Source organism: Neomonachus schauinslandi, chromosome 3, assembly GCF_002201575.2.
Source record: "Neomonachus schauinslandi chromosome 3, ASM220157v2, whole genome shotgun sequence".
NCBI lineage: Eukaryota > Metazoa > Chordata > Mammalia > Carnivora > Phocidae > Neomonachus > Neomonachus schauinslandi.
In genome coordinates, this window is record NC_058405.1 from 120350792 (window position 1) to 120377166 (window position 26375).

Sequence of the window (26375 nt, forward strand, 5' to 3'; positions counted from 1 at the left end):
GCTGACCCCTGCACAGTCAAAAATCCACATATAACTTTGCCTCCCTAAAAACTCAACTACTAATACAGCCTAGGGTTGACTGGAAGCCTTAACATCAATAGTTGACTAACACAGATTTTGTGTATTATACACTGTATTCCTACAATAAAGTAAGCTAGAGAAAGGAAAATGTTTTTAAGCAAATCACAAGGAAGAGAAAATACATTTACAATATTGTATCTTACTTATAAAAAAACAAAAAACAAAAAACCCTGCATGTAAGTGGATCCATGCAGTTCAAACCTGCATTGTTCAAGGTTATTCAACTGTAGTTGAATAACCAGGACAAAGGGGCAAAACTTTCAGTATCTGCAGATGATATTATGCCTATATAAAAAATCTACAAACGTTGGAATAAAGAGAGTTCAGCAAGACTATCGGAGTTGAAAATTTACACAAAAATCAATAGCAACAAATTAAAAGATCTTTTAAAATTAAAAAATCATGTTTATTATAACAAGAAAACTTAGAAGGCACCTAAGAATAAATATAATAAAAGCTATATAAAAGTGTATGAAGAAATGAGAAAATGTTTTTGAAGTACATAAAAGACCTGAATTAAAAGGTCAAGAGCCTGTGTTTGAAGTAGGAAAGGTGAAAACCATAAAGATGTCAATTGATATTTATTCTATAAATGTCAATTCCTATCATAATCTGAACAGAGGAATTTTTCAGGGAATTTTACAAATTAATTCAAAATATCATAACGACAAGTAAAATGACAAGAGTATAAAACCAGTGTGAACACAGAAGGAAACAGGGTTCATTGATGAATTAGATATGGGGGGGAGAGAATACAAGATAAAAGATAAACATAGTAACTCCTCTACAGTCATGGGCTCAGTAATTAAGAAGTACATACTTCATAAACAAAATTCATAAAAGCCAGCTATTGCCAAACACAGTGCAAGTGAGCAACCTGCCTGTAAGCCATGTGGTCTCTGCTCAGACCCGCCACCTCACTGCCACGCAGGGGAGATCTCTGAGAGAAAGAGGTCAGTGCGGTCTGCAGGACCATGACTCAAATGCACACGGATGAGGGTCTGCACTTCATGGCCTGGCAGAGCCTCACCAGTCTAGCAAACTGAGATTTTCAAGACCCTCAAAGAGCCATCCCAGGGAATTTTCTCTGAACTCTGCATTGTGTACTATCTCCTGGAAACTTTTATTTTTTTTTTCCCACTTAAAAGCTGATTGTGTGTTTGCCAATGAAAGTAGATTCAAGGACAGCCACAGGAGCAGAGGGAGATGATTTTTGTAGGAAGAATGAAGCAGAACAGAAGGACACAGAAGAGGACAATGGAAAAGCAAAGCTTCCAGGCCCTCCTGCACACATGCAGCACTTGGAAAAATGAGGAAAAGACCAGCAACTCCTCCTTTGTTTCCCCCATCCCCTGAACAAAATGTAAATCAAGAGAGATCACAGGTGCATTAGTGAAAAGTTCTTCAAGTGATGTGCCTTCCTGTTGCCTTCCTGAGCCTCATAGAAACACAGAAGGAGGAAGGAAGAAAGTGATTTGCACTGGTTTGTGGAGTTTAATATTCCTGTAAAGGTAATTGTGTGGCTCTTGATAATTCAGCAGTTTAGACTCATCACGACATTTCATCTTCAAGGGCTATTTCAATCCCTCAAATAGATTTTTATTCTACCACTCACACATTCAAGGATGAAAAATGTGCCTCACTGTATTAAATTAAATTACCTTTAAAACTTGCAGCTTTGCTTCAAGCTCTGCTCTTTTGAGAATCATTGTTCCATTAAGAGTCTCTATCCTGTTTTAAGAAAGAAAGGGAGGGGGGAGGAGAACAGCATGAGTGATCCTTTCAAACAAGTACCATCCTTATGGAGTACTACACTTTGAGCACAGACTATACTTAAAAAAGCAATATAAATGTTATTATGATTCTCATGGCACTTCAAGTATCTGGACCTAGGCTGAATCTTCTGACACTATTCAGGGAAAGGAAGTGGGAAAAAAAAACAAAAACAAGAACAAAAATCCCCTCGAGAGGGTGGTTGAAAGAAAAGATATTGGTTCACTTGTAAGCTGTAGCTTATTTTATAGACACCACTATATGACAATGACTATCGTTCTCTACTGGAATTCATTCTTATGGGCTCTGGCTGAATCACCTATTTTATTTGGTCAATGCTTATTGGGCATTTACCACGTGCCAGACTTTAGACACCATGCTAAGCATGAGGGGTCCAGCAATAAAACATGCAATAGGGATCTTCAAACAGTGGAATAGACATGCCATTTCTTGGAAAAGGGAAAAGTCCTTTCTTTCCCAGGATTCTAGGAAACTGTACCTCTGTAAATTGCCTTAATTTTTCAGCTAGAAAAAACAGAGCCAGAACCACTATGAGATAATAGCCTTCATATGACTCTCACATCTCAGAACCTTTTAAGTTTATAAACTTCAGTCCTAGAATTATCAGTTTAATGGTGTTCCATTTCTCCCTATACCAAATGCCTTTCTAAAAATAAAAAGACTTGTTCTATCCTGACTCATTTGATTTGTTTTGTGGGCTCATGTTGACACCTGTATTTTGACTACTAAGTCAGCAATCTGAATAAGATAACAAATTTCATGTGTGAGTCACACACCTAAGTATTTAAAATATTGGTTCAAATTCCTTCTGATAAGTAAGCTGTAACTATTGTATTCAGATGCAGAAATTTTTCAAGTCATAGTAAAACAATAGCATTAAATATGAAGACCTATTTTTCTCTATTTCTAATAGCATCATTCCCAAGATAATGAGATGGTAATGCAAGCCAGGATGTTGTCTGCTTTCTCATTAGGATGGCCTCGTCTCTGGGCATTAGTGAGGATCCTATGAATCTGTTTCAACAGAACTCTTAATGCCCATCTGACCTGCCCAAGCAATAGGTGTCTATGTGCAAAACCACAGGCATACATTGGTTGTTCTCTTCAGTGTTTAGACAGATGTCTCTCATTTTCCTGATTTCTGGATCTCCATTTGTCTCCACCCATTACTTCTTTTTTTTTTTTTTTAAGATTTTATTTATTTATTTGAGACAGAGAGAATGAGAGAGACAGAGAGCACATGAGAGGGGGGAGGGTCAGAAGGAGAAGCAGGCTCCCTGCCGAGCAGGGAGCCCGATGCGGGACTCGATCCCGGGACTTCAGGATCATGACCTGAGCCGAAGGCAGTCGCTTAACCAACTGAGCCACCCAGGCGCCCCCACCCATTACTTCTTAATTATATCCCTGCATTCTGCCCACTTCACCCATTCGGAACGTAGCTTTCTGATTCTCACTGCCACCTTTCCCCCTTGGATTCTATATGGCTCCAACCTTATAGATTCAAGTTTCTCTGGAGTAAAGAGCACCCTGATCCTCTACCCTGAACTCACAAGATCCACAGAGTTGGACTAAGTCCTCTACCATCGGGAGTCGTCTTTTAAAACTACTCTCGCACACATCCAGAACATCTTTGAAGTTTTAGACTAGAATCACTGAAGAGCATCCCGTGGATTTTCTACTGGCAACTTGCAATGAGCAGCTGTGGGGTAGCTGAAAAGAATGGATCCTGGCATCCAGAGCAGATGGTCAAATCCTAGCCCAGTCACTTACTAGATCATTGATCTTCACTCCACCTAATTTAAGCTTCAGTCACTTTATCTATAAATAGAAATAAAACTAACCTCACAAGGTAGCTGTGAAGAATGAAGGAGGTAATGTAAGACCCAACTTGGTCGGAATAAATCCTAAACTACTTAGCCTGATAAGACCCATGCTCTGCCCCCTGGCAAACTCCCTGCCTTTACTTCTTATACTCTCCCTAATCTACCAACCACCCATCACACTGGTTGTCTCTCTATCTCTTGGACATGCCAAGTCCATTTTGAGAATTCAGACACCTCTCTCTTTGCATGAAATGCTTTCACCAGGAGTTCATATGACCATCCCTTCTCTTTCTTTAAGTCTCAGCTCAGATTTCCCCTCCTCAGAGATCTCTTTCAACACCTAAGCTACAGAGCAGTCCTCTTACTCAGTATTCTATCCCATTCCTTATTTTATTTTCTTAACAGCAGTTATCAATAATTGAAATATCAAAATTACTTCTTTTGGAGGCTCTCCTTGTCCATCTCCTCCCACAATCAATAAAGCACTATAAGAGTCTTTGTCTATGTCTCTCCTAAGCCTATTGCAAAGCTGGAAACATATTTGCTCAATAAATATCATTTAAATGACTGAGCAAATTCCATCTTTCAACTAATTACTGAAGTCTTACTAGGTTCTAAGGATGGTATGGTGGAAAGGTCAGTCAAATCTCTGGTTGAGGAGGCCACTCTCCCATTAGTAAGTCTGGAATATTAGTAAGTGTGAGTGTGTGTGTTGCAGGGCAGAGAGGATTGAACAGACTTTTTTCTTCCTTCCAAATAGGACACTAGAAAAGAAAAACAATTGGCTTGTGGTATAAGAGAAAAACTTCAGCCCTTCTGACCTTTCATTTGTTCTAACCACAAGATTATATCAACCATGGAAATGGGACCAGTTCCTCTCTGACCAAAGAGAATATGTGCCAGTTTCATTGAATTTGACATAAAAAAAATAAATTTTCTAAATGCTATCCCTCCCACACAGACATTTGAGTTATTGATGTCCTCTGACTTCAGATGTTGACAGTATGTTCAAATTTGAGGAAACCTTGAGAAACAAAAGGAACTGATAAACAATGTCTGTACCCAATCCCAAAGCTATGGTGCACTGCCTTCCTTCTTGTGATCCTGAACAAAAAGCCTATTCATTCACTCAACAGGCATTATGAAAGACGGTAACATTTTTGAAGCCCCTACGGGAAGCAGATGGATAGTTACGTTAACAGGTTTCCTGAAGATCTGATCAGGTCAACAACTTGTTTGTGGGTAAAGCCTTCCGTGTTCACGCCATTGATATTTGCAAGGACATCACCTGGGAGATGCCAAGAAAAGTGAGTTGTTAAGATAGTTGCTTAAATAATCCCTCCTGACATGCAAAAAAAAAAAAAAAAAAAAACAAGCCCCAAACCTTAGCAACATAAAGGAGCTAAGAAAATTCACAGCAGCAATCATATCTCAACCTTTGACATCATAAAGTTTTCTTTTCTTGCTATTTAAGTAATTCCTAACACAAGCAAAGTTACAAATTACCAGTTTGCAGGCCAGCATAGTGTGCTGGGCTGTCCTCCTGGATTTTGCAAATCAGAGTGCACATCTCTGAGGAGCACAGGTTCTGGTTCTGCAGCCTGTAAGTCTGTAAAAATTAAAGTGATACATAATTACTATTCAAAAGCCTCAAAATCCATGTGTCAAAGAATAAAATGGTGTTGATTACCTTAAGCAGTATAGTAGGTAAGTACAAAGAACAATTTGGAAAGGCTTTCTTGAATATGAACTGAATCAAAGATACCAGTCGGGAAATTCTATGATGCAATCTGTAGCCAACCCCAACCATTAAAAAAGAGGGGGGCGGGAGGGTGCACCGGAGTGGTTCAGTCGGTTAAGCATCTGCCTTCGGCTTTGGTCCTGATCCCAGAGTCCTGGGATCCAACCTCGTGGGTTCCCTGCTCAGCAGGGAGCCTGCTTCTCCCTCTCCCTCTGCCTGCAGCTCCCTCCGCCCCCACTCGTGCTCTCTCCCTCTCTCTCTCTCAAATAAGTAAGTAAAATCTTTAAAATAAAAAAAAAATCCCAGCTTGAGGGAGAAAGTAGGAATAAGACTGCTTTAAGATTTTGTATGTTCAAGCCTAAGAGACCACCTGATGCTCTCATTATTACATATCTATTAAGAAAAATCAGGTCTCTTATTTCCCAATGGGATAAAACAATAGTAGCCAAAAGCAAAGAGAAAAATCTCTGTGTAGTTCTCCCAAGCTAAAGCACTCATTACAGCAGCATACGGAACAGTACACATCCAGGAAGGGAGATATGCCAACAATAATTATTTTAAATCAGAGCTCTGCAAATAATGACAATCTGCCCTGCATTTTTTCAAAAGTACTATAATCGACGCGATCACCTTCTTGTCTAAGTGCTCTCTGCTGTGCCTGCCCTGAATACGCATCGGTTCATTAGTCACCCAACCAAATTAGAAAAACTTATGCTTCATCTCTCGCCTCAGTTTGGCAAAAGCAGCTTGGTTTTGTTTTTGTTTTTATTTTTGTGTCAAATTGTACCAAGAATACTGCATAAATATTGCTAGAGAGAGTGGCCCAATGACCTATAACAAACAGATTTGTATTTTTCACACATCTAAGTTATGAAGCCTAGTTCCATTTAGAATCAAAATCAGCACCTGAGTTAAGTAATCTGATTCCTAAAATTAAACCACATTATAGCATGGCTTCCTTGTGGAGAAGTTAATGTCTGATGTTCATTCTTTCTTACTTTACGGACACACAGGCTCCAGAACCCAGAAGTCAGTCACATGCAAGCAACTCCTAGAAACTTGACTTTGTTAATATCTAAGGAATTTCTACTCTCTCTGTGAGGCATTTGGAATCCCCGTATGGTAAATAATGACAATTAATGTAAATGTAGAAGGGACATTTTAAAGATCATTTAACATCCTTCCCATCTATGGCAGAGACCTCTTTAACAACTTTTCTGCCGGGAAGTCTTCTTGCTAGAGCCTGGACCCTTCCAGGAATGGAAAGGTGATCCGGTTCATGTGGTACATGGGCCAAAGCTCTAACAGTCATTCCTCTGGGAAACCACTGTTATAACAATTTTTATTATCAGTGAGCATCTACTCTCCAGGTACAGTGACCAAAGTGAGTCCAGTGAGGGGGAAATGTGTTGATTTACACAGCCGGGATATATGTTTGCAACCAGTGTAAAACATGTGGGTTGGGGATAGAGAAGAAAAGGCAGAGGCCCCAACATTATGGATGGAAATAGTCAAATATTTCTCTCTCTCACCCGGTCTTCCAGGTCCCATTTTTAGAAGCCAATGACAAAATAATCCCCTGCATTTCTGAGAGATACAAAAGTCACACTATGCTCTCTCAGGCCCAGTGACTTTAATGCTAACGCCTTCCATTGGCTGATCTACTGATACCGGGCACGTTACTAAGTACTTTATAAGATGTGTTATTTCATTTGAAACTCCTAAAAACCCCACAAGGCAGCACTGAGAGAGCATGACCTTAGTATGTATGAATCTAACATTTGTCTTGCTCCCATACAGCATGATTCTCACTAGCAGTATAAAATTAGCACCCGTGGAAATCCAAAAAGGAGGTGGACTTGTTTCTTTTCCAACATGCCCTTCACTCGGGAGACCAGGCCCCAAATACACGTTAACAATGGGCACACAGTAGGGGGACCTGAGGCTCTATCTGGTCTTCAAAAAGTTCCCAAGGCATTTCCCCTATTTGGTGACTACTGCTAAAGGATAGATTAGGGGGTGGAGGTGGCAATGGAAAGCATACACTAAATGGGAATCGGCAGAAGAATGGGTTCCTACTTCCCTGGAACAGGCTGCAGTTCAGAAGGGAAATCCTTGGCTTGTGTTGATCTACAAAGGTTCAAGGTGCTATAGCCTGCTGTCCAGTACTGATAGTTTTGACCCTTGCTTCACGTAGAGTTGGCATTCATGGTATGGGGGAGAAACACGGGGGAAACAGTGACCTATATCATAGAAGAGCCAGAAAAAAGATCCCCATTTGTTGCACTAAATAGGGTAAGTGAGTAGTCATTGATCCTGTTTCCAGTAGCAACTGCTACACCTCCTGTGGGTAATTCTCATTTAAAAAGAAGCAGTCACAAAAAGCACCATGTCTCCACAACAGAAAGGGAGTGTTTCGTGTGAATGGGGAAGAAGTGAGAGTACTATGCTTCTAAAGCCTGATAGAAAAATTATAGATTTCACCAAATTTAAAAGTAGAATAATTCAGAAAGTAGAAAGAATCTTTCTTCCTCCTATAGCCTTCTCCCTAGTCATTATAGCTAGAGTTCCATTTTGTTTTGTTTCTTTATTCAGAAAGCATGTTTTACTTGGCAGTTTCCTGTTCCTCATCTTCAAATACACACTGACTTTCCACTATGGGGGTTGATATTCGGTCACCAAACTTTTCTAAAAGCAGCACCAAAGCTAAGACCTAAAAGCTGATGTGCAGTGTAAAAGTATGATTATGCAAAGACATAAAAAAGAAATGCAAAAGTGTGATGGAAGAAAAAAAAAACAATAATACTTAAGCTATTACTGTTGGACTTAATTGGATTAGACTTCATTTGGCCTAACTCACCATCTTTACAAATATGGCCATGGAAGAGCAGACAGCAAATGAGAAATGAAATTCTTAGGTTATTAGAAATAGAAACCTATGGGAGGGGGGGAGTCGGAGGGGGAGAAGAACCATGAGAGACGATGGACTCTAAAAAACAAACTGAGGATTCTAGAGCGGAGGGGGGTGGGAGGTTGGGTTAGACTGGTGATGGGTATTAAAGAGGGCACGTTCTGCATGGAGCACTGGGTGTCATACACAAACAATGACTCATGGAACACTACATCAAAAACTAATGATGTAATGTATGGTGATTAACATAACAATAAAAAATTTTAAAAAAAGAAAGAAATAGAAACCTATAAAGACTCTTAGAAATTTCCTAGAGCATGAGATAATATGCAAGTAGATCCAACTTTTCTAAAATGTTTCAAATAATAATTATAAGATGTTGTCATTAAGAAAAAAGTCCAGGGGCGCCTGGGGAGCTCAGTCCATTAAGCCTCTGACTCTTGGTTTCAGCTCAGGTCATGATCTTAGGGTTGTGAGATCGAGCTCCACGTGGGGCTCCATGCTCAGGATGGTCTGCTTGGGATTCTCTCTCCCTCTCCCTCTGCCCTTTCCCCTGCTCATGCACACACATGCTCTCTGTCTATCTCTCAAAATAAATAAACCTTAAAAAAAAGATAAAAGTCCTAATTTCTTCTTTATATCTGAGATGAAATCTTTAGTATTTCAAAATGTAACAGGAGTTATATATGAATACATGCAGTCCCATACACACAAATCTACATGTTTTCAAGTATTTCTTGAATACCAAAGTATAGATTTAAAATCTGATATACAGTATAAAAATGATTATGCAAAACACATCTGAAATGCAAATATATAAAAATGCACATCTGTAAAGAGTATTTCACTTTCTTATTTGAGACCTGGCTGATATCAAGTATTTCTGGTCAGTCTCAGACTTACAGGAAAACTAAAGCAACTAAGAGCAAGTTGCTGAGCATGTCTCAGGGGTTTTATTTTAACTGCTTCAATGTTTTCTTTCCTTGATGGTACCTAGCCTACTGAAACACTACCCCAAACAAACCACTGCACATTGAATAAAAGTCACAGTGTTCATCACTCTCTAATCCTGACTTCACCCTTGCCTTGCAAATATCACACTACCAGCACCACTTTCTTCATTAAAAGTCTGGAAAATTGAAAACTGCCCACCTGAATTTCAAATCCAAACATTCCATTATCTTGCTTTTCCACGGTAATGAGCTTTCTGTAATAAAACATTAAAAATATGCATGAAGATCAAAGCATCACATTTGGCACATTCTTATCATGAAATAACTATCACAATTACAGATGACTGACATTCAGGTAAACTGTAATTTGTAAGACTGTGTGTTTGTGTGTGTGTGTGCACGTGTGTGTGTGTGTGTGTTAGTGCATGCTGCTAGGAGACCAAAAAAATTCATGAATCTCTTTACCTTTGAGACCAGGAAAAGTCACCTAAAGAACTTGATCTTGTCAAAGCAAGCTGAAAAATATAACAAGCACACAGTTATCAAAAGGTCCTAAGACACATTTATAAAATGTTCTAAATCACAAAGGACTTTGTTCTTTATCACCTTCATTGGCCCAGCTCTGGGAAATCGTTACGTAAAGGTGGTAATTTCCATTCTCTATTGGTAGCAAAGGAGAGCCCGGAAAGGGAACATTCGAGCATTAAAAAGCTAAAAAGAGGCTCAGATAATAATACACCGTGGCAAAAGAGTTCGTGTAATGTGGCAAAACTCCAAAGCTTCCAAAAAGAATGTCATATCTAATCTGTATTGAAAAGAGCCCCTGAAAGATTAACCAGAGCAATTTATAATCACACGGAAATCCAAAGAAAACAACACCCATAGAATGGCATATAAAATACTTGATAGTTTTTTGAGATACTGATGAAAGGACTGTATTTACTATAATAGTTCAATGTGTTGCTGTTTTTAGGAGGATATAATAATCTGTAAAGAACCAACACATACACAGAAATACAACTGAGGTGAAACCAGGGACTCAAAACCTCAATTCTGTTTTATGATTTATCTTTGCAATAGTTTTGGAAAAGTGCAATGAGATTTCCAGCCAAGAAAGGAAAGGAACCTCAAAATGGTATAAACCGTATGAATACTATCACCTTCACTCTCCTGCATGCTTTGGAAAAAGATCATATAGACATAAACTCCCAGGATATATTCTACCCCTGTAAGTAGGAAAAATAAGCAAAAGGAAGCATCTTGTTTTTCAGGTGATTGCTGTGAGTGTGTGTGTTTTTATTTTATTCCTTTAGGAATTAACACAAGTTAATTAACCCTTTCTCAAGTCTTGGTCCAGGGACCCAAAATGTCAGCTTACAGTACTAGCTAAACCATGGTGTTTCACTGTCACTCCGATATGCTTGTCATCGATCAGTGAGTACATTAAAAAATGTCAGGAGATGAACACATAGTCCAAACACATACAAATATATACTCTCAATACATAGTCCAAACAAATACAAATAAGACAAATAGAGCATGAAAAACAGGATAAAAACGCATAAAAGAAATTACTGCACACAAAAAAATCCTTATTAAGGCATTTGTTTGGAGAGAAGCCTATATCACTGTTAATGAATTTGAGTTACCAAGTAGCAAATGCCAGCATTCTCACAAACTTTCTGGAATGGCTCAGAGTTCAGAATTCGCCTATTGATCAATAAAGCTACTGTAAAGAGGAGCTGATCTTCTCTCATTGATTTGATGTAAATTAATTACATTTTGTAATTCCTTGTCTTTTCAGTTCTGGACCTCAGACCATTTATATCATCCTGAAGACTGCACTAGGAAGGCTCAGCCCCAAAAAGAGTCTCTAGTTTTGCTAAAAAGTATTATTTATTTTCAACTTGTAAGGACTAACTGTAGAAGGCCTCCAACAATTTGTATGGTTTGTTTCAGCCTGATTTGTCTTACCTACCACAGACATGGGTGGGGACCACTCAGCTATGCAATGGGGCCACCTTCGTATGGAGGAGAGTGAAAAACTTGACATTCCCAAGCATTCTCATCTCTCCAGTATACTGTACTCACATTGTCTTAATCTGTTTTCATTATTTGTATCTGCCTGGCTTTTACTCTTATTTCCAATTTTAAGGTACTTAGGTAGGTCATATCTACTTATGTTATCTGTTATCGTAACTAGGGTTTCTATTTAAAAAATACTACTCTTGACTTTCAATATTCATCATATCATTCAGATATTCATATATGAGGAGACATGTATGTGTGTTTATATACAGGGTATGCTGGATCAAATACCTCAGTTCTGAACATAATTATCCGTATCCTTTGGGCCTCTTGGGGAATGTACTTGTTATTCCCCTGTGCCTAGTGCAGGGCCTGGAATAGAGAGGAAACTTAAAAATAGCTAAATAGACAAACAGAAGTAAACTACTAAACACCAGTATAAGTAACTAAGTAGTGGTGAAAGATCAAATGCAGGAGGAATGTGTTAAAATACTTTTCAACTTTGTCCTTCAGCAAATTTTACATATTCACGGGAAAATCTCAAGGGTAATCATTAAAAATACAGAATTAAATTTAAAAAATCCAAAACATGTGGCAACATTAAAAATGAAAATCAAGTCAAAAAATAAGATCCAAAAAAAAAAAATCTCAATCCAAAAACAATAAGAACCATAGAGAAAGGACTAATAGAAAGCAAAGGAAGTTAGTAATGCTTTAATACATAACCACCAAATGAATAAATGGTAGCAAGGATTAATGAGTTATTAAAATTTCCAACCTTTCCTCAGCAATTTTAAATGCCCTTTTGCCAGGCAAATAATCACAATATTGATGGGAACCTCAGGATTCCATCTGGCCCACCTGCAATCTGCCTTCTAAATAACAATAATAAAAAAAAATTATATTTAAATTCAAATCTAAAATCTTTTAAGTCCACAAGACAAATCCAAGACCTCCACACAGAAGGAAACTGCCCCACCTTTCTCCTGCTAACCTTTCTATCTAGCTAATTGACTAGTTGAAAATATTTGCCTAGCACAACGCAAGATGCATGGCAGAGACTCAATTCCTGTGGACTGACTGATTTGGGTTATCAGTGACACACACAAAAATCAGACTAAGTCAAAGTATAAATTAGTTTCTACTCTGGATGAGCGATGAACCTCTCTTCGGCACCTAATATTTAAATAAAAAAGAATTTAAATAAATTAGGTACCATCAAATTCTCTGACACGTGCCACATCTTGACACAAAGCCTACTCGTCTTTGATCCGGGCTGTCAGACTCAGGCGAAGTGGAAAGGAAGGTTCTCAGGGTTCCACCTTGCTCACACACCAAACTATCTGCCGAAGTGGGAGGAAGTATGCCTAAGGCCTTATGGAAGGACTCACGCTTTGGAAAATGTATTGCCCACAGCCCTTCTCCTAGAGTGAGCTGTCCTGTTCTCAGATCCAACCAGTGGAGGCCGCGCTCCCGAGTGCCCTCCCAGCCAGAGCGTCTTCTCAGGGTGGCAGTGCGAGACGCACGAATGAAGGAGCTGGTGTGTGACGAACGGTATATGCTGGCAACAGCTGTCTTTTATCACACATTATCTAATATGAGAAATCTAGGTTTGGCGATTTGGCAGGCCTGCAAACTACACATTCAATTACCACCGCTGATTAAGACAAAGCTCCTTAACCCCTTGCTGCCACTAATAGAAAGATGCCTGGGGGTGAGCTTACGATTCCTCTTCTTTTTGTTTTTAGTCAGATGACTTAAAAGATCAGGCATTAATATTCAAAATGTAATTTTTGCTGCTATGCAGTGATTCACAGTGCCCCTCTTTAGTAGGATGCGAAGACCAAATATTTCAGCTGTCAGTTTGCAAAAGATATGGGTCATCTGTAGCTCAGAGAGCTAGCAGGCCGGGAGGAGCTCCAAGTTCAGTATTGTAGCCACTTCAGCTGCTAAGTAACAGATTGTTACTTCCTGGTCCCCACTCAGTGAACTCACTTCCTGAAAGTATCGGGGGTGCGGAGGGGATACTTACTAACAGGGAAGGTGTTTCTTTTGCTTTTATTGTGTCAAGCCTCCACAAATTATGTGCCCTGCTCACTTTCCAGTCCCTGCCTCCCTCTCCCTGATTCTTCCATGAATATGGCTTTTTTTGTCCCTGTTACCCTTTTAAGCCAGGAGCCTTGGGATAGCAGGGCTCTGCAGACTATTCTAAGATACTTGCTTAATGGAGCTGACTTCAGTTTCCTAACTTGTAAGTGCCCTTAAGGAACCCAAATAAAAGTCCCAGCTTCCCGAGAAAGTCTCATTGTGGACTCATGAGCTCCTTTTCCAAGAAAAACTGTGGGCTATTGATCCCAAGCATGTCACAATACAGATTAGAGGACACTTTTCGAATTCTTTAGTAGTGAAATTAATAGTTTTCTACCTGAAGTATTCATTAGATGATCCAAATACCTTGTTGTAGTTAGGAACACTTGGGAGCTTTGGTAACAGATGGGCGTGCGGCCAGAAATCAGGTGAAAGCCCCCGAAGGGCAGAATCCACCCCAGAAATACACGCTTTGCAAAATTCTGTATCTGAGCTTTTAAGTGGAATCGCCCTTTCAGGAGGTGCCTATTGAGCAATAATTCGATAACGGGAAGACTGTCAGGCAAAGGCAGCCTGTGCTACCACTGAGGCACAGTCCAGCTTCCTGCCTGGTCCGCAGGTCCCTGGCTCTCGTCGCAGCTTTTGGTGAACTCTGCCTTCCAAATGCAACTTACTACCCTCGGGGCTCATCAGGCACAAGCACTACTCCTTTGCCCTCACCACATTTATAAAGCCTCTCCTTATTTCCTCTGGTCTCCTTTCCACCGTGTTTTCCATTGCAGGGATTTTTTTTTCCCCTAAAATTATGTTCAGAGGTAGAAGCTGTACTGCAGTGTCTGTCACCTCCTGCAAATACAGGTATAGAGGTAATATGCACACACAGAAGTCTATTTTTAAGCAATTCTGAGTGTAAACACCCAAATGCTTCTGAAAATTAATCTGAAACTACAGGCTCGCCAGATACAGCTTTGCAGAAACCAAAGCCAGCAATAACGAGAAGTATGAATTGTTGACGTCAGCCCTGAAAGTGTTGAAAATAACAGTGGGCAGAGAGACACCTGCTCGTGGGATTGCCTCACAGGGATCTTGTTGCCTGCAATTCGGTCAGTGCAAAATGGGTGATTATTCTCTAAAAACCACTTAAAAGAAATGAACATCCATTTGGAAAATTCTGAAATGTTGGGATAAACTTACATCAAGTCTCACTGATGAGAATTGTACAGAACCCTAAGTATCATGTAGAAGAGGTTTTGTTTTTGGTTTGTTTTTTTTTTTTTTTTCCTTACAGTAATTCTCACAACAGGAAGAAAAAGCTCTTCGAATAGGAGTTTACTATGGGAAAGAACATGAGAAAAGGGAGAAGAGAGGACCTAAAAAGAGAACATCAGATAAATTCATTGGTGTGGGAATGTGTGCATGTGCATGTTCACGAGTATATGTTATCTACATATGCACGATGAGTGTGTTCCATCTCCCTCCATCCCTCTCACAGTCTCCTTCCAATAACCTCCTACTGACTGCCTTCTCTTAGTCCACGCTGTCTTAACCCATGCTTAAAACCAGATGTGACTCCTCCATCTTCACTGCCTTTCACAAGTCTCTGGGTCTCCTCTCCATTCCGTCCATTTCCTCTTTCTCCAACTACTGCAAAAGTTGCTCCCTCGTCACTCATCCCTACCCACTTACCGACACACCACATTTCTAGAGTGAGGTTCCTAAAACCCTCTCCTGCTCAAACACACCCTGTGGATTCCTGTGCTGGTCAAATGACTGCATCCTCGGGGGAAGTGCTCAAGTGTTTCATAAAGCAGCCCAGCTCCAAGGTCTCCCCTCCCCTCCCACAGACACTTACTGGGTCCTCTGGACACAATAATGTGCTGTTATCTCAACGTGCCCCAAAGGTCCCCAAATCTGTGCCTCAGCATTAATTATTGCCTTGCTCTAGAATACCCCTCAATCACTGGAATATCTGTCCTTCAAGGTTATATTAAAAGGCATGTCCCTGGATTAGAGCATTTATGTTGTATAATGCCTATTCATTTGTTCTGCCTACTGAATTGTTAACCCTACAAGGCCAGGAAACGTGTTCTTCTCATGTCTGTACCTCCTGCACTGCTCTATATCTGAAACCTGAATAAAGATCTTGGTGCTTCCCACAGCTGCTTTATTTTCAGGCAAGTAGTAAATTGATAGAAGTGTTCATCATTTGATTAAGCTTAATGTCATAAAAGCATTTGGGATTAAAAAGATCAAAAATCCGAACCATGGCAAATTATGCCCTTATCTTCATTGTGAAAAATAATGAGGAATCAGCTATATACATCACTGAGAAAAGATCACGACTCTCCCTCTATGCTTTAACTCTCTAATCCTGAAGTTAGAAGGTTTAAGAGGAGCCCGTGATGTGCAGTAGGATTTAAGGGCAAAACCTCATGCTTTAAAGCAATTCTAATTCTAAATTCAGATATGTACTTGGAGCATGATAGCAAGTTATATAACCAAAACCTGAAGAGGTTAAAAAATTGTTTTAAACATTGGAAATCATAGAATGAAAGAAACTAACTCAACTGGACATGGATTTTTCTAAATAAGTTTTCATCTCTAGGGAAATACCTTGCAGTACAAATAAAAATGATAACATAATTTTTGAGCACGTACTACATGTCAGTCATTGTGTTAAGCACTGCCCACTTCTTCACTTAAGCCACAGAAGAGTTCCTTAGGGTGGGTCTGTTGTTATCTCCATTATAGAAAAAAGAAAACTAAATCTTAGAGGGGCAAATGAATTGTCCAAGGTCCCACAGCTAAGAAGTGACTGCGCTGGTATTCCATCAGCCATTCACTTATCTAATAAAAGCCTTAATTCCTAATAGCATTAGGAATGTGCCTGTACCCCAGCCCTGAAAATAATTTAGTCAACAAAATCTGTCCTGAAGAAAAAGTGCTCTCCTTGGATTGGAAATGACTATCAAGGAGTGAAGCCAGGAGGAAGGAATCAATGAGACACGTGGGGGTGGGGGGGGAAGAATCAATAATTCTCAAACTGGCCATGTCTATATGAACTAAGTTCGATGCACTTAATGATTTTCATTTTACTTCAACACCTCTTCAAATGAGAAAAACAATCTTCTTTTAAGTTTTGCCTTGAAATTTTTTTTTTTATTATGGTCTTAAATCTTTTGGACTAGTCCACAAGCTCTCTGGGCTCCCTGTCTCCTTCCTCACCCATACTCTTAGTGACTAATTCCAAAGCCTCTAAAATACAATTTCGGTGTGAAGTCAGACAAACACATCAACTCTGCTCTCAAGAGAACATGAACACTCTGAAAGTACAAAACAGTAATCATACCTGCTTTCTTCCCCGAGGCAAAGTAGCCACAGTGTCTGCCAGCATTTGAATCCTTCTATTATCATCCATTCGGAAGCTTCCCGTGATTGGGGAGTAAGAGTTATATGCTGGACCAGCACAGTAGTCCACCAAATTGCCATTGCAGCTCTGTTGCATGAGTCTTTGTAAAGACATTGTGAATAAAGATTACTCCAGCTCACACATGGTTGAGTGGCCTTGCAGGATGGGGGAAGCTAAAAACTCTCTGACGAGTAATCAAGAGTAGCAAAGCAGAAAAAGCCCATGTGACTTCTGTGGTTTTAGGTACTTGTTACACAAACCCTATCTTGCAGTTCACTCCCATTTCTCAATGCTTTTTTCTTTAAGCCCCTGGAAGAAACTAGTTTTACCATTTAAAAAAAAAAAAAATCAACTCATTTTTTTTCTCTTTCAAACAGCCAGAACTCTCATGCTTTTATGTTCTTCAGCAAGTTTTGTTCAAAACACCATCTGCCTTTTTTTTTTTTAAAGGAAGAAAGAAAAATTTCCCCAAGTTCTGCCATGTGTTACCCACCCATTCTCCTACTCACCATGGGCAGTGCAATGTCAAAGTCAGGATATGCAGACATTGAGTTCTTGTGGATATAAGCAAGAATTACAGGGTCCAGTCATGTCTCACAAAGTCCTTTTAATGTACTTTCCCTGAAGTATACCCTAGCTCATTAATGTTCATCAAAAAGACATTGTATCTGCCACTTGGTCTGTAACCATTCAGCATTCTTCTGCTTGCCCTTCTACTACTCTGTCCTGACTAAAATGATCCATCATCTTTACAAGGAACAACGGGAAGAGAAGACCAGCACACTCAGAGCTCAAAGTTGGCCCTATCTTAGACTGCACCTTATTGCAGCATCAGCGTGTGGTCCTGGGGGAGGAATGGAAAGGACAGGAAGGTATCAGGCAAACCAAGGTGGCATAAGAATGTTACCTGTTGGTCCCTGCATGCTCAGATGGGCCAAGGGCACCATCATGAAGTACACAAGATCACATACACTTTTTTTAGTGGGGGATTGGCACATGTAGTTTCAAGAGAACTGGTTTCAGAGGAGGATCAGGGGATGTAAGTAGAGGAAAGATTCAAAACAAAAATCAAAAAGAGAAGTTTTACATACTACAAAAAGCCAACTGTGACTTTCAAAATAATTTTGAAGGTCAAGAGTAGAATATAAAGGAGTAGAAAGTTGTGAACTAAAATGGAAGTCAGGGTGAATTCAGCTCAAGCAGAACCTGACAAATATAAATGGTAAAATCTTCTGAGTTAACAGTGCTTCAAGAGATAGAACTACTTCAGGAATTTTTAAAACCTGATCACAGCATAATTCACTACAACTGGAATTGGATTATGACATGAACAAAATGATGTCTCTAAAAACATTAAAATAGGGGAGTCTGCCTTCAGCTCAGCTCATGATCCCAGAGTGCTGGGATCGAGCCCCGCATCAGGCTCCCTGCCCAGCAGGAAGCCTGCCTCTCCCTCTCCCCCTGCTTGTGTTCCCTCTCTCGCTGTGTCTCTCTCTGTCAAGTAAATAAATAAAATCTTTAACAAAAAATAAAAATAAAAACATAAAAATATCTAAATCAGGGATTATAAATGCATTTGCCTTCAGGGGCCAGGTGGGTAAAATAATATAACATAAATGTGTAAGACAAAAGAGAGGGGTAGAGACTTTGGCAACTAAATAATATGTCAATTATGAAAATATTTATGTAGTGTGTGTGTGTGTGTGTGTGTGTGTGTGTGAGATACATTTTAAAACATCTCTAGGCTGTGAGGTACATGATTTAAATCAACACTATTAATTGAGGACAGCAGTCCACCTGTCCCCTAGGAATTTTATGAGTTAGGTAATTATTTTTATATTTCAAAATGCCAAGTGGAAATTACACATTTGCCTGATATAAGGCCATATAGGCCAGGTGACAACCAAGTGTTACAGACGAATGCTAAAGTTGTATCAGTTTTGTATGTTATACTGATATTAAACTAATATAAATTACAGAAGTCTGTTATTAAATTAAGAAATCGGAAAATAAATTTTTTTACTTAATTTATGAAATGTGTTTAAGGAGTAGAATCTTTCAAATCATGAGATCCCTGGCTGTACCACCAGAGACAAAGGCAGATCTGACATTCAGCCAGTTCATAACAGTATGGTCACATCTGTTAATTATATATTTAGGACCTGGTCTATTTTGATTGGCCAGTTCCCTGTTCTGATTGTTAAAGTCTTATGTCATACTGGTTATTAAATATTTTGAATAACATCCCTGATCAAACATCCTTTGTGATAAAAATGTGGGAAAACACTAATCTTTTCATACAAATATGACTTCAAGCCTCAAACCCTTGATTCACAAAGGTGTTCTACTATTTACAACTTCTTTTTTTTTTATAGAATTTACCTCAGGGCAATTACACTATTCTGAACTCTCTTCCTCTTCATCCTCCCCTTTATTTTATTAAGGAGATTCTAAAAGTGAGTCAGATCAAGCTATCTACCTACTCAAAAGATTTCAGAAATGCCTCATTGTTCATAAAATAAAATAAAATAAAACTTCTAAAAATTGCAGTTCTTAGCTAACTTTATTCTCTGAAATGTCATATCATCTTTTTTTCTCAGATATTTCTTTTGACATTTAACATATTATACTTAAATTATACCTAGAAAGCAAGGGCCATTTTGTATCTTTAAATTTACATTCATGTTCTATGTGTAGACAGTGTTCGAGAAATGTTTGGGTTTTTGTGTTGTTGTTGTTGTTCTTAAAGATTTTATTTATTTATTTGAGAGAGAAAGTGAGAGAGAGAAAGAGAGCGAGGAGGGACAGAGGAAGAGGGAAAAGCAGACTCCCCTGCTGAGAAGGGAGCCCGATGCAGGGCTAGAAATATTTGTTAATAAAAAGAAAAGGGCAGGGAAGTAGATATTTAACAAAATGAATTAAACAATATTCTTCTAAAGCATCAAAGCATATTTCTAAACTAGTAGAAAATGTTTGTATTACGCACCCATATGCCAAAGTACAACAGTCTTCTGTAAGGAGTAATCTGAGAGATGAGGAAAGAATCTCTTTTAAAATATGTCTGTTATGTATTCAGAAAGCTAACATCCCATTATTGGGGGGGGGTTATTCTTATATGAGGCATTTTGTTCATAAATATGCAAATACTCTTGGAATGAATCAACCTTTAGTACAAATTAGATGAATCCTGAGGAGCTGGAATGTGGGGATGATGTGCTGGAGCAGGTGAGAAGGGTATGACAAAAGTACAGAACACAGAAAGGCCGAAGGGTCTAGAAGACAAGCTTGGCCAACTCTGGGACCTCCATGAGACTCATAGACAGCTATAGGAAGCTACAGGGGCTTCAGTGCCTAACTCCTCAAATCCTGGCTCTACTGTTCAACAGTACTGTGACCTTGTAAAAGTCACTTAATCTTTCTGCTTTGGCCTGAGTTGTGTCCCTCTACACTCGTATGTTGAAGCTCCAAACCCCAAGGTGACTGTATTTGGACACAGGACCTGTAATTAAGGAAGTAATTAAAATTAAATAAAGTCATAGGGTGGACTCATGATCCCAAAGGATTAATGTCTTTCTAGAAGAGACATCAGAGAGCTAGTGCTTGCTAGCCTGCTCTCTGTTTCTCTGCCACGTGAGGACATAGAGAGGGGGTAGCTGTCTGTAAGCCAGAAAGAGAGCTCTCACAAGGAACCCAATTACTGGCACCTTGATCTTTGACTTCCCAGCTGTAATAAACTATAGTAACTATAATAAATTTCTGTTGTTTAAGCCACCCAGTCTGTGGCATCAGTCCAAGCTGACTAATATGCTCTCTAAACCTCAGTTTTTACATATCTAAACTAAAAATTTTAGGGAGAAACAGATCAAATAGTCCAAGCATAGCACTTGGTACAAAGTAAAGTATTACAATTGAGTTTTAAGTAATAAGAATTCAAAGGAAAAACTTCAAAGGACATTACTTGAATTCTCTACGAACTGCCTTATTTACTACCAAACGCTCATATATGTAGCCAGAATGGCCTCATCCATCCAAGAGCAGTCTAGAGGCTAGACTACATGTGAAGATCCTCACTGTCGTATACCAGGCAGGTTATGCCTCTGAAGCATTGGCAGAGCCAATGTCTGAAATTTCTGGATTACCATTAGCCCAACTACTCTATTCATTAGTGTGGATATGGGAGAGGAGTAAGTGGTTCTTAAAAAAAAAAAAAAAAAGAATTCCTCTGTGTCCTTCAGATTTTAAGACAGCTGTTGAGTTTTTTGCTTTATTTTGGCCCTTTGCCTTTATTTGCACAGGAAGCCTTTATTTGCTTCCTGGAACCATAGGGTTTTGTTTTGTTTGGGTTTTTCATTTTGCTTATTTGTTTTATTTCAGCATTTTGTCTTTATCTGTACAGGGAGCCCATATTTGGCTACATGGACTGACATAAGAGACAGGATAAAGTCATCCAGACAATATTTGATTCTTTTATGTTTGAATTTATATAAAGTAGATTTAGTTTGGTAAGGTTACTCTCATATCTGAGAGCCAACCAACAGTGACAACTGTTTTGTCCTATTTCTCACCTTATTTGAGTGACTGAACTGGGTGGATGGGTGTCTCTATCTTCCCCAAACACTCAGTGTGGGTCACTGGGATTCTGAGAGCATTCCCAAAAGAGGAGGAGCCTTTTTCAGAAAAGGGTAAATTACAGTCAGGCCTGGTTCTGAAAAATAGCAAGCTCAGAAAAGGGAAATAAGAGAAAAAGAGGTCATGAAGTCCCTATATTGAAAATCTTAATGTGGGTACAAACCAAATATTAGCTTAGAGTTGTGACGTATGTATTTAAAACCACACATACACATGCACACAACATTAAATCTAATATAAATAATAGCTAACTATAGAGCATATCCATTATGCTTTACTAGAAGTTCAAGGAAACAATTTGCTGACCTATTAAAGCTTAATCCAATCAAATCATGAAGCTATGGGTAGATTATAGTATCAGCCAAGAGATTTAGCCACTGAATTCCTCTGGGGCCTTAACCAGGTTATCTAGATCAGTGTTTCATGAATCCACTAAGTAAGATAATTTCCAGCCTTCTTTTAAATGTAAAAGTACATGATCTTGATGCATTCATTTTGTGTATTTATCACAGAAAAATCATTAACTGCATTTTTTTTTCATTTTTTTTTTTAATCCTCTTCAGGTTTAGGGAGAGTCCTCTGAGCATGGTGAAACATGCCAAAGATGTATCTCTGGGAGGGTCCATGTTAAAGATATAAAGTTATATGTGGGCCACTTAGAGATGATAGGTATGTGTGTAGGGTTTTTACGGGATCTTTGTGGACGTGTCAATGTTATCTATACAAAATGCTCTGTAGATACAGAAGAGTTAAGTCTTCAGGAGACAGTCTCTATGATCATTTTAAGGCTGTACTCCTCCAAATGTAAGCAGATCCTTTGCGTTACCTGGAGAAGAAAGTAAAGGTGACAGCTTCTGAGATTTCCAGCCCTGACTTTAACCACAGTAGTTCTGCTGTTACTTGCTTTAGACAGTGTTCCTCCTTATACCACATGGTTTCCTTGGGTTAAAAGATAAAAATTGAGTGAAAACAACAGGCTTATAGAAGAGAGAAAAGAATCAACACATACTGTGCAAAGAACAGTAGCCTTTGAAGTACACTCGATAAGAAAGTGTCAGTCCACAAATGAGTTTCCCAAAATCCAAGACATGGCTCCCTTTTGGAGGGAAAAGCCCTAATTGTGAGACAGGGTCCATATGAATGAGCTCCAGATGAAAAACATTGGGCACCTAGGCGCTTTCTGTTGTCTGCTGTTGTTTAACTGCTTCTGTTACAGAACAGAACAAGGACGTGGCCGGGAGGCAGCCTCATATGCAAGCCAGACTTAAAAACAGAGGACCCTGGCTCCAAAAAGCACCAATGAGCTTCCTGGGTCTCCTGCCAATATTGACCAATCAGGACAAGGCTCTTCCAACCAATCAGAACTAGGTCCTTTCAACCAATCAGGACGAGGCTCTTCCAGCTGGTTAGGAAGAAGGCATTTTCTCCACCTAAGCCGGGCCAGCTCTGGGTTTGGGGATCCCTGCCTAGCAACTGCGGGTGGGTGCTGTTGCTGCTGTAACAATAGTAAAAACTCTCTTTAAGCATAAACACAATGAAGGGGGGTAATCGGAGGGGGAGCCGAACCATGAGAGACTATGGACTCTGAGAAACAAACTGAGGGTTCTAGAGGGGAGGGGGTGGGGGGATGGGTTAGCCCGGTGATGGGTATTAAGGAGGGCACATATTGCATGGAGCACTGGGTGTTACACGCAAACAATGAATCATGGAACACTACATCAAAAACTAATGATGTTCTGTATGGTGACTAACATAACGTAATAAAATTTTTAAAAAAGCATAAACACAAAGTAACAGCATAATCAGTAGTCAAAAGATTCCTACTTTTTTTGGTTGAAAACAGTTTTTAAACAATTTTTCTTCATGAATTAAGACAACGGTGGAGAAGGTTTAACCAAACTGAGGTACGTTTGCATCCCCCAAAAAATCATTCTACGAAATGAAGATGACTTTCTGAGAAATATTAAGTCTCTAAGAGAAATAGAGTGGCCACCTATTATAAGAGTGTTTTCTTTGCTTGAGGGCTATTATCTTACCCAAAACAAAAACAAGCAAAAACAGGTTGCTATTTTTCTTTTAAAGTTACTTGGTAACTCGTAAAGTAGGCATACAGCCAACCAAGTTTAAAGATCAAGATATAGATATCTTCATACATACATATGTATGTATATATCACGAAATATATATAATTGCTCTAATAACCATGAAATAAATGAATAATATCAGCTACACCTAGCAAAAAATTACATCAATAAAGTGGGTGGTTTCCATTTGAATATAGGAGTAATTCATTGAAATGAGTTTATTCAAATCCATTTCAGTCAAAGAGCAGGACCTTAAGCATTTGGGCAAGAAGATAAAATATTTATAAATAGATAATATATACATATGTGTATATACATATACATATGTGTGTGTGTGTGTGTGTGTGAAGGAGAGGAAGAGAGAGAGATGAAGTAGAAATCATAAATAGACCAAAAATCATAGAGAAATTGGAAAAGTAGTCAGAGGTCTGTCCTTTAAAAAATATTGAGATCCAGGTGATTATCAGTACGATGCAAAATTTTCAAGATAAGGATAATTTTTTTTTTATTTTATTTCATTATGTTAGTCACCATACATTGCATCATTAGTTTTTGATGTAGTGTTCCATGATTCATTGTTTGCATATAACACCCGGTGCTAAATTCAATACATGCCCTCCTTAATACCCATCACTGTGCTAACCCATCCCCCCACCCCCTCCCCTCTAAAACCCTCAGTTTGTTTCTCAGAGTCCATAGTCTCTCATGGTTCATCTCCCCCTCCGATTCCGCCCCCCCCTTCATTTTTCCCTTCCTACTATCTTGTTTCAGAGGTACAGGTCTGTGATTCAACAGTCTTACACAATTCACAGCACTCACCATACCATATACCCTCCCCAGTGTCCATCACCCAGCCTCCCCATTCCTCCCACCCCCCACCCTCCAGCAACCCTCAGTTTGTTCCCTGAGATTAAGAATTCCTCATATCAGTGAGATCATATGATACTTGTCTTTCTCTGATTGACTTATTTTGCTTAGCATAATACCCTCTAGTTCCATCCACGTCATTGCAAATGGCAAGATTTCGTGTTTTTTTAGGGCTGCATAATATTCCATTGTGTATGTGTACCACCTCTTCTTTATCCATTCATCTGTTGATGGACATTTTGGCTCATTCCATAGTTTGGCTATTGTGCACATTGCTGCTATAAACATTGCGGTGCACATACCCCTTCCGATCACTACATTTGTATCTTTGGGGTAAATTCCCAGTAGTGCAATTGCTGGGTCATAAGGTAGCTCTATTTTCAACTTTTTGAGGAACCTCCATACTGTTTTCCAGAGTGGATGCACCAGCTTGCATTCCCACCCACAGTGGAGGAGGGTTCCCCTTTCTCTGCATCCTCGCCAATACCTGTCATTTCCTGACTTGTTAATTTTAGCCTTTCTGACTGGTGTGAGGTGGTATCTCATTGAGGTTTTGATTTGGATTTCCCTGATGCCGAGTGATGTTGAGCACTTTTTCATGTGTCTGTTGGCTATTTGTGTGTCTTCTTTACAGAAATATCTGTTCATGTCTTCTGCCCATTTCTTGACTGGATTAGTTGTTCTTTGGGTGTTGAGTTTGATAAGTTCTTTATAGGTTTTGGATACTAGCCCTTTATCTGATAGGTCATTTGCAAATATCTTCTCCCACTTTGTCAGTTGTTTTTGGTTTTGTTGACTATTTCCTTTGCCCTGCAAAAGTTTTTTATCTTGATGAAGTCCCAATAGTTCATTTTTGCCCTTGCTTCCCTTGTCTTTGGCAATGTTTCTAGGAAGAAGTTCCTGCAGCTGAGGTCAAAGAGGTTGCTGTCTGTTTTCTCCTCTAGGATTTTGATGGATTCCTGGCTCACATTTAGGTCTTTCATCCATTTTAAGTCTATTTTTGTGTGTGATGTGAGGAAATGGTCCAGTTTCATTCTTCTGCATGTAGCTGTCCAATTTTCCCAATGCCATTTGTTGAAGAGACTGTCTTTTTTCCATTGGACATTCTTTCCTGCTTTGTCAAAGATTAGTTGACCACAGAGTTGAGGGTCCATTTCTGGGCTCTCTATTCTGTTCCACTGATCTATGTGTCTGTTTTTGTGCCAGTACCATATTGTCTTGATGATGACAGCTTTGTAATAGAGCTTGAAATCTGGAATTGTGATGCCACCAGCTTTGCTTTTCTTTTTCAACATCCCTCTGGCTATTCAGGGTCTTTTCTGGTTCCATACAAATTTTAGGATTATTTGTTCCATTTCTTTGAAAAAAGTGGATGGTATTTTGATAGGGATTGCATTAAATGTGTAGATTGCTCTAGATAGCATTGACATCTTCACAATATTTGTTCTTCCAATCTATAAACATGGAAAGTTTTTCCATTTCTTTGTGTTTTCCTCAATTTCTTTCATGAGTATTCTATAGTTTTCTGAGTGCAGATTCTTTGCCTCTTTGGTTAGATTTATTCCTATGTATCTTATGGTTTGGGGTGCAATTGTAAATGGGATTGACTCCTTAATTTCTCTTTCTTCTATCTTGTTGTTGGTGTATAAAAATGCAACTCATTTCTGTGCATTGATTTTATATCCTGCCACTTTACTGAATTCCTGTATGAGTTCTAGCAGTTTTGGGGTGGAGTCTTTTGGGTTTTCCACATAAAGTATCATATCATCTGCAAAGAGTGAGAGTTTGACTTCTTCTTTGCTGATTTAGATGCCTTTTATTTCTTTTTGTTGTCTGATTGCTGTGGCTAGGATTTCTAGTATATGTTGAATAGCAGTGGTGATAGTGGACATCCTGCCATGTTCCTGACCTTAGGGGAAAAGCTCTCAGTTTTTCCCCATTGAGAATGATATTTGCTGTGGGTTTCT

General features: G+C 39.1%; 1 protein-coding gene across 4 annotated transcripts in view; it reads right to left on the bottom strand.

The window, feature by feature from the left end:
* The window catches only part of LOC110591933 (cytohesin 1 interacting protein), a 75768-nt gene that overhangs the window by 14244 nt on the left and 35149 nt on the right, over positions 1-26375 (bottom strand). For 2 of the 4 annotated variants that reach the window (XM_021702917.1, XM_021702918.1), the window contains exons 2-6: positions 9769-9818; positions 9503-9557; positions 5205-5307; positions 4893-4986; positions 1743-1812 (exon numbers count right to left, since the gene is read on the bottom strand). In XM_021702917.1, the coding sequence (XP_021558592.1) occupies positions 1743-1812; positions 4893-4986; positions 5205-5307; positions 9503-9557; positions 9769-9818 (372 nt within the window). Of the gene's footprint in view, positions 1-1742; positions 1813-4892; positions 4987-5204; positions 5308-9502; positions 9558-9768; positions 9819-11622; positions 11640-16768; positions 16984-26375 lie in introns of those variants that run through there. The other 2 variants (XM_021702916.1, XM_044913302.1) reach the window with 2 other exon arrangements.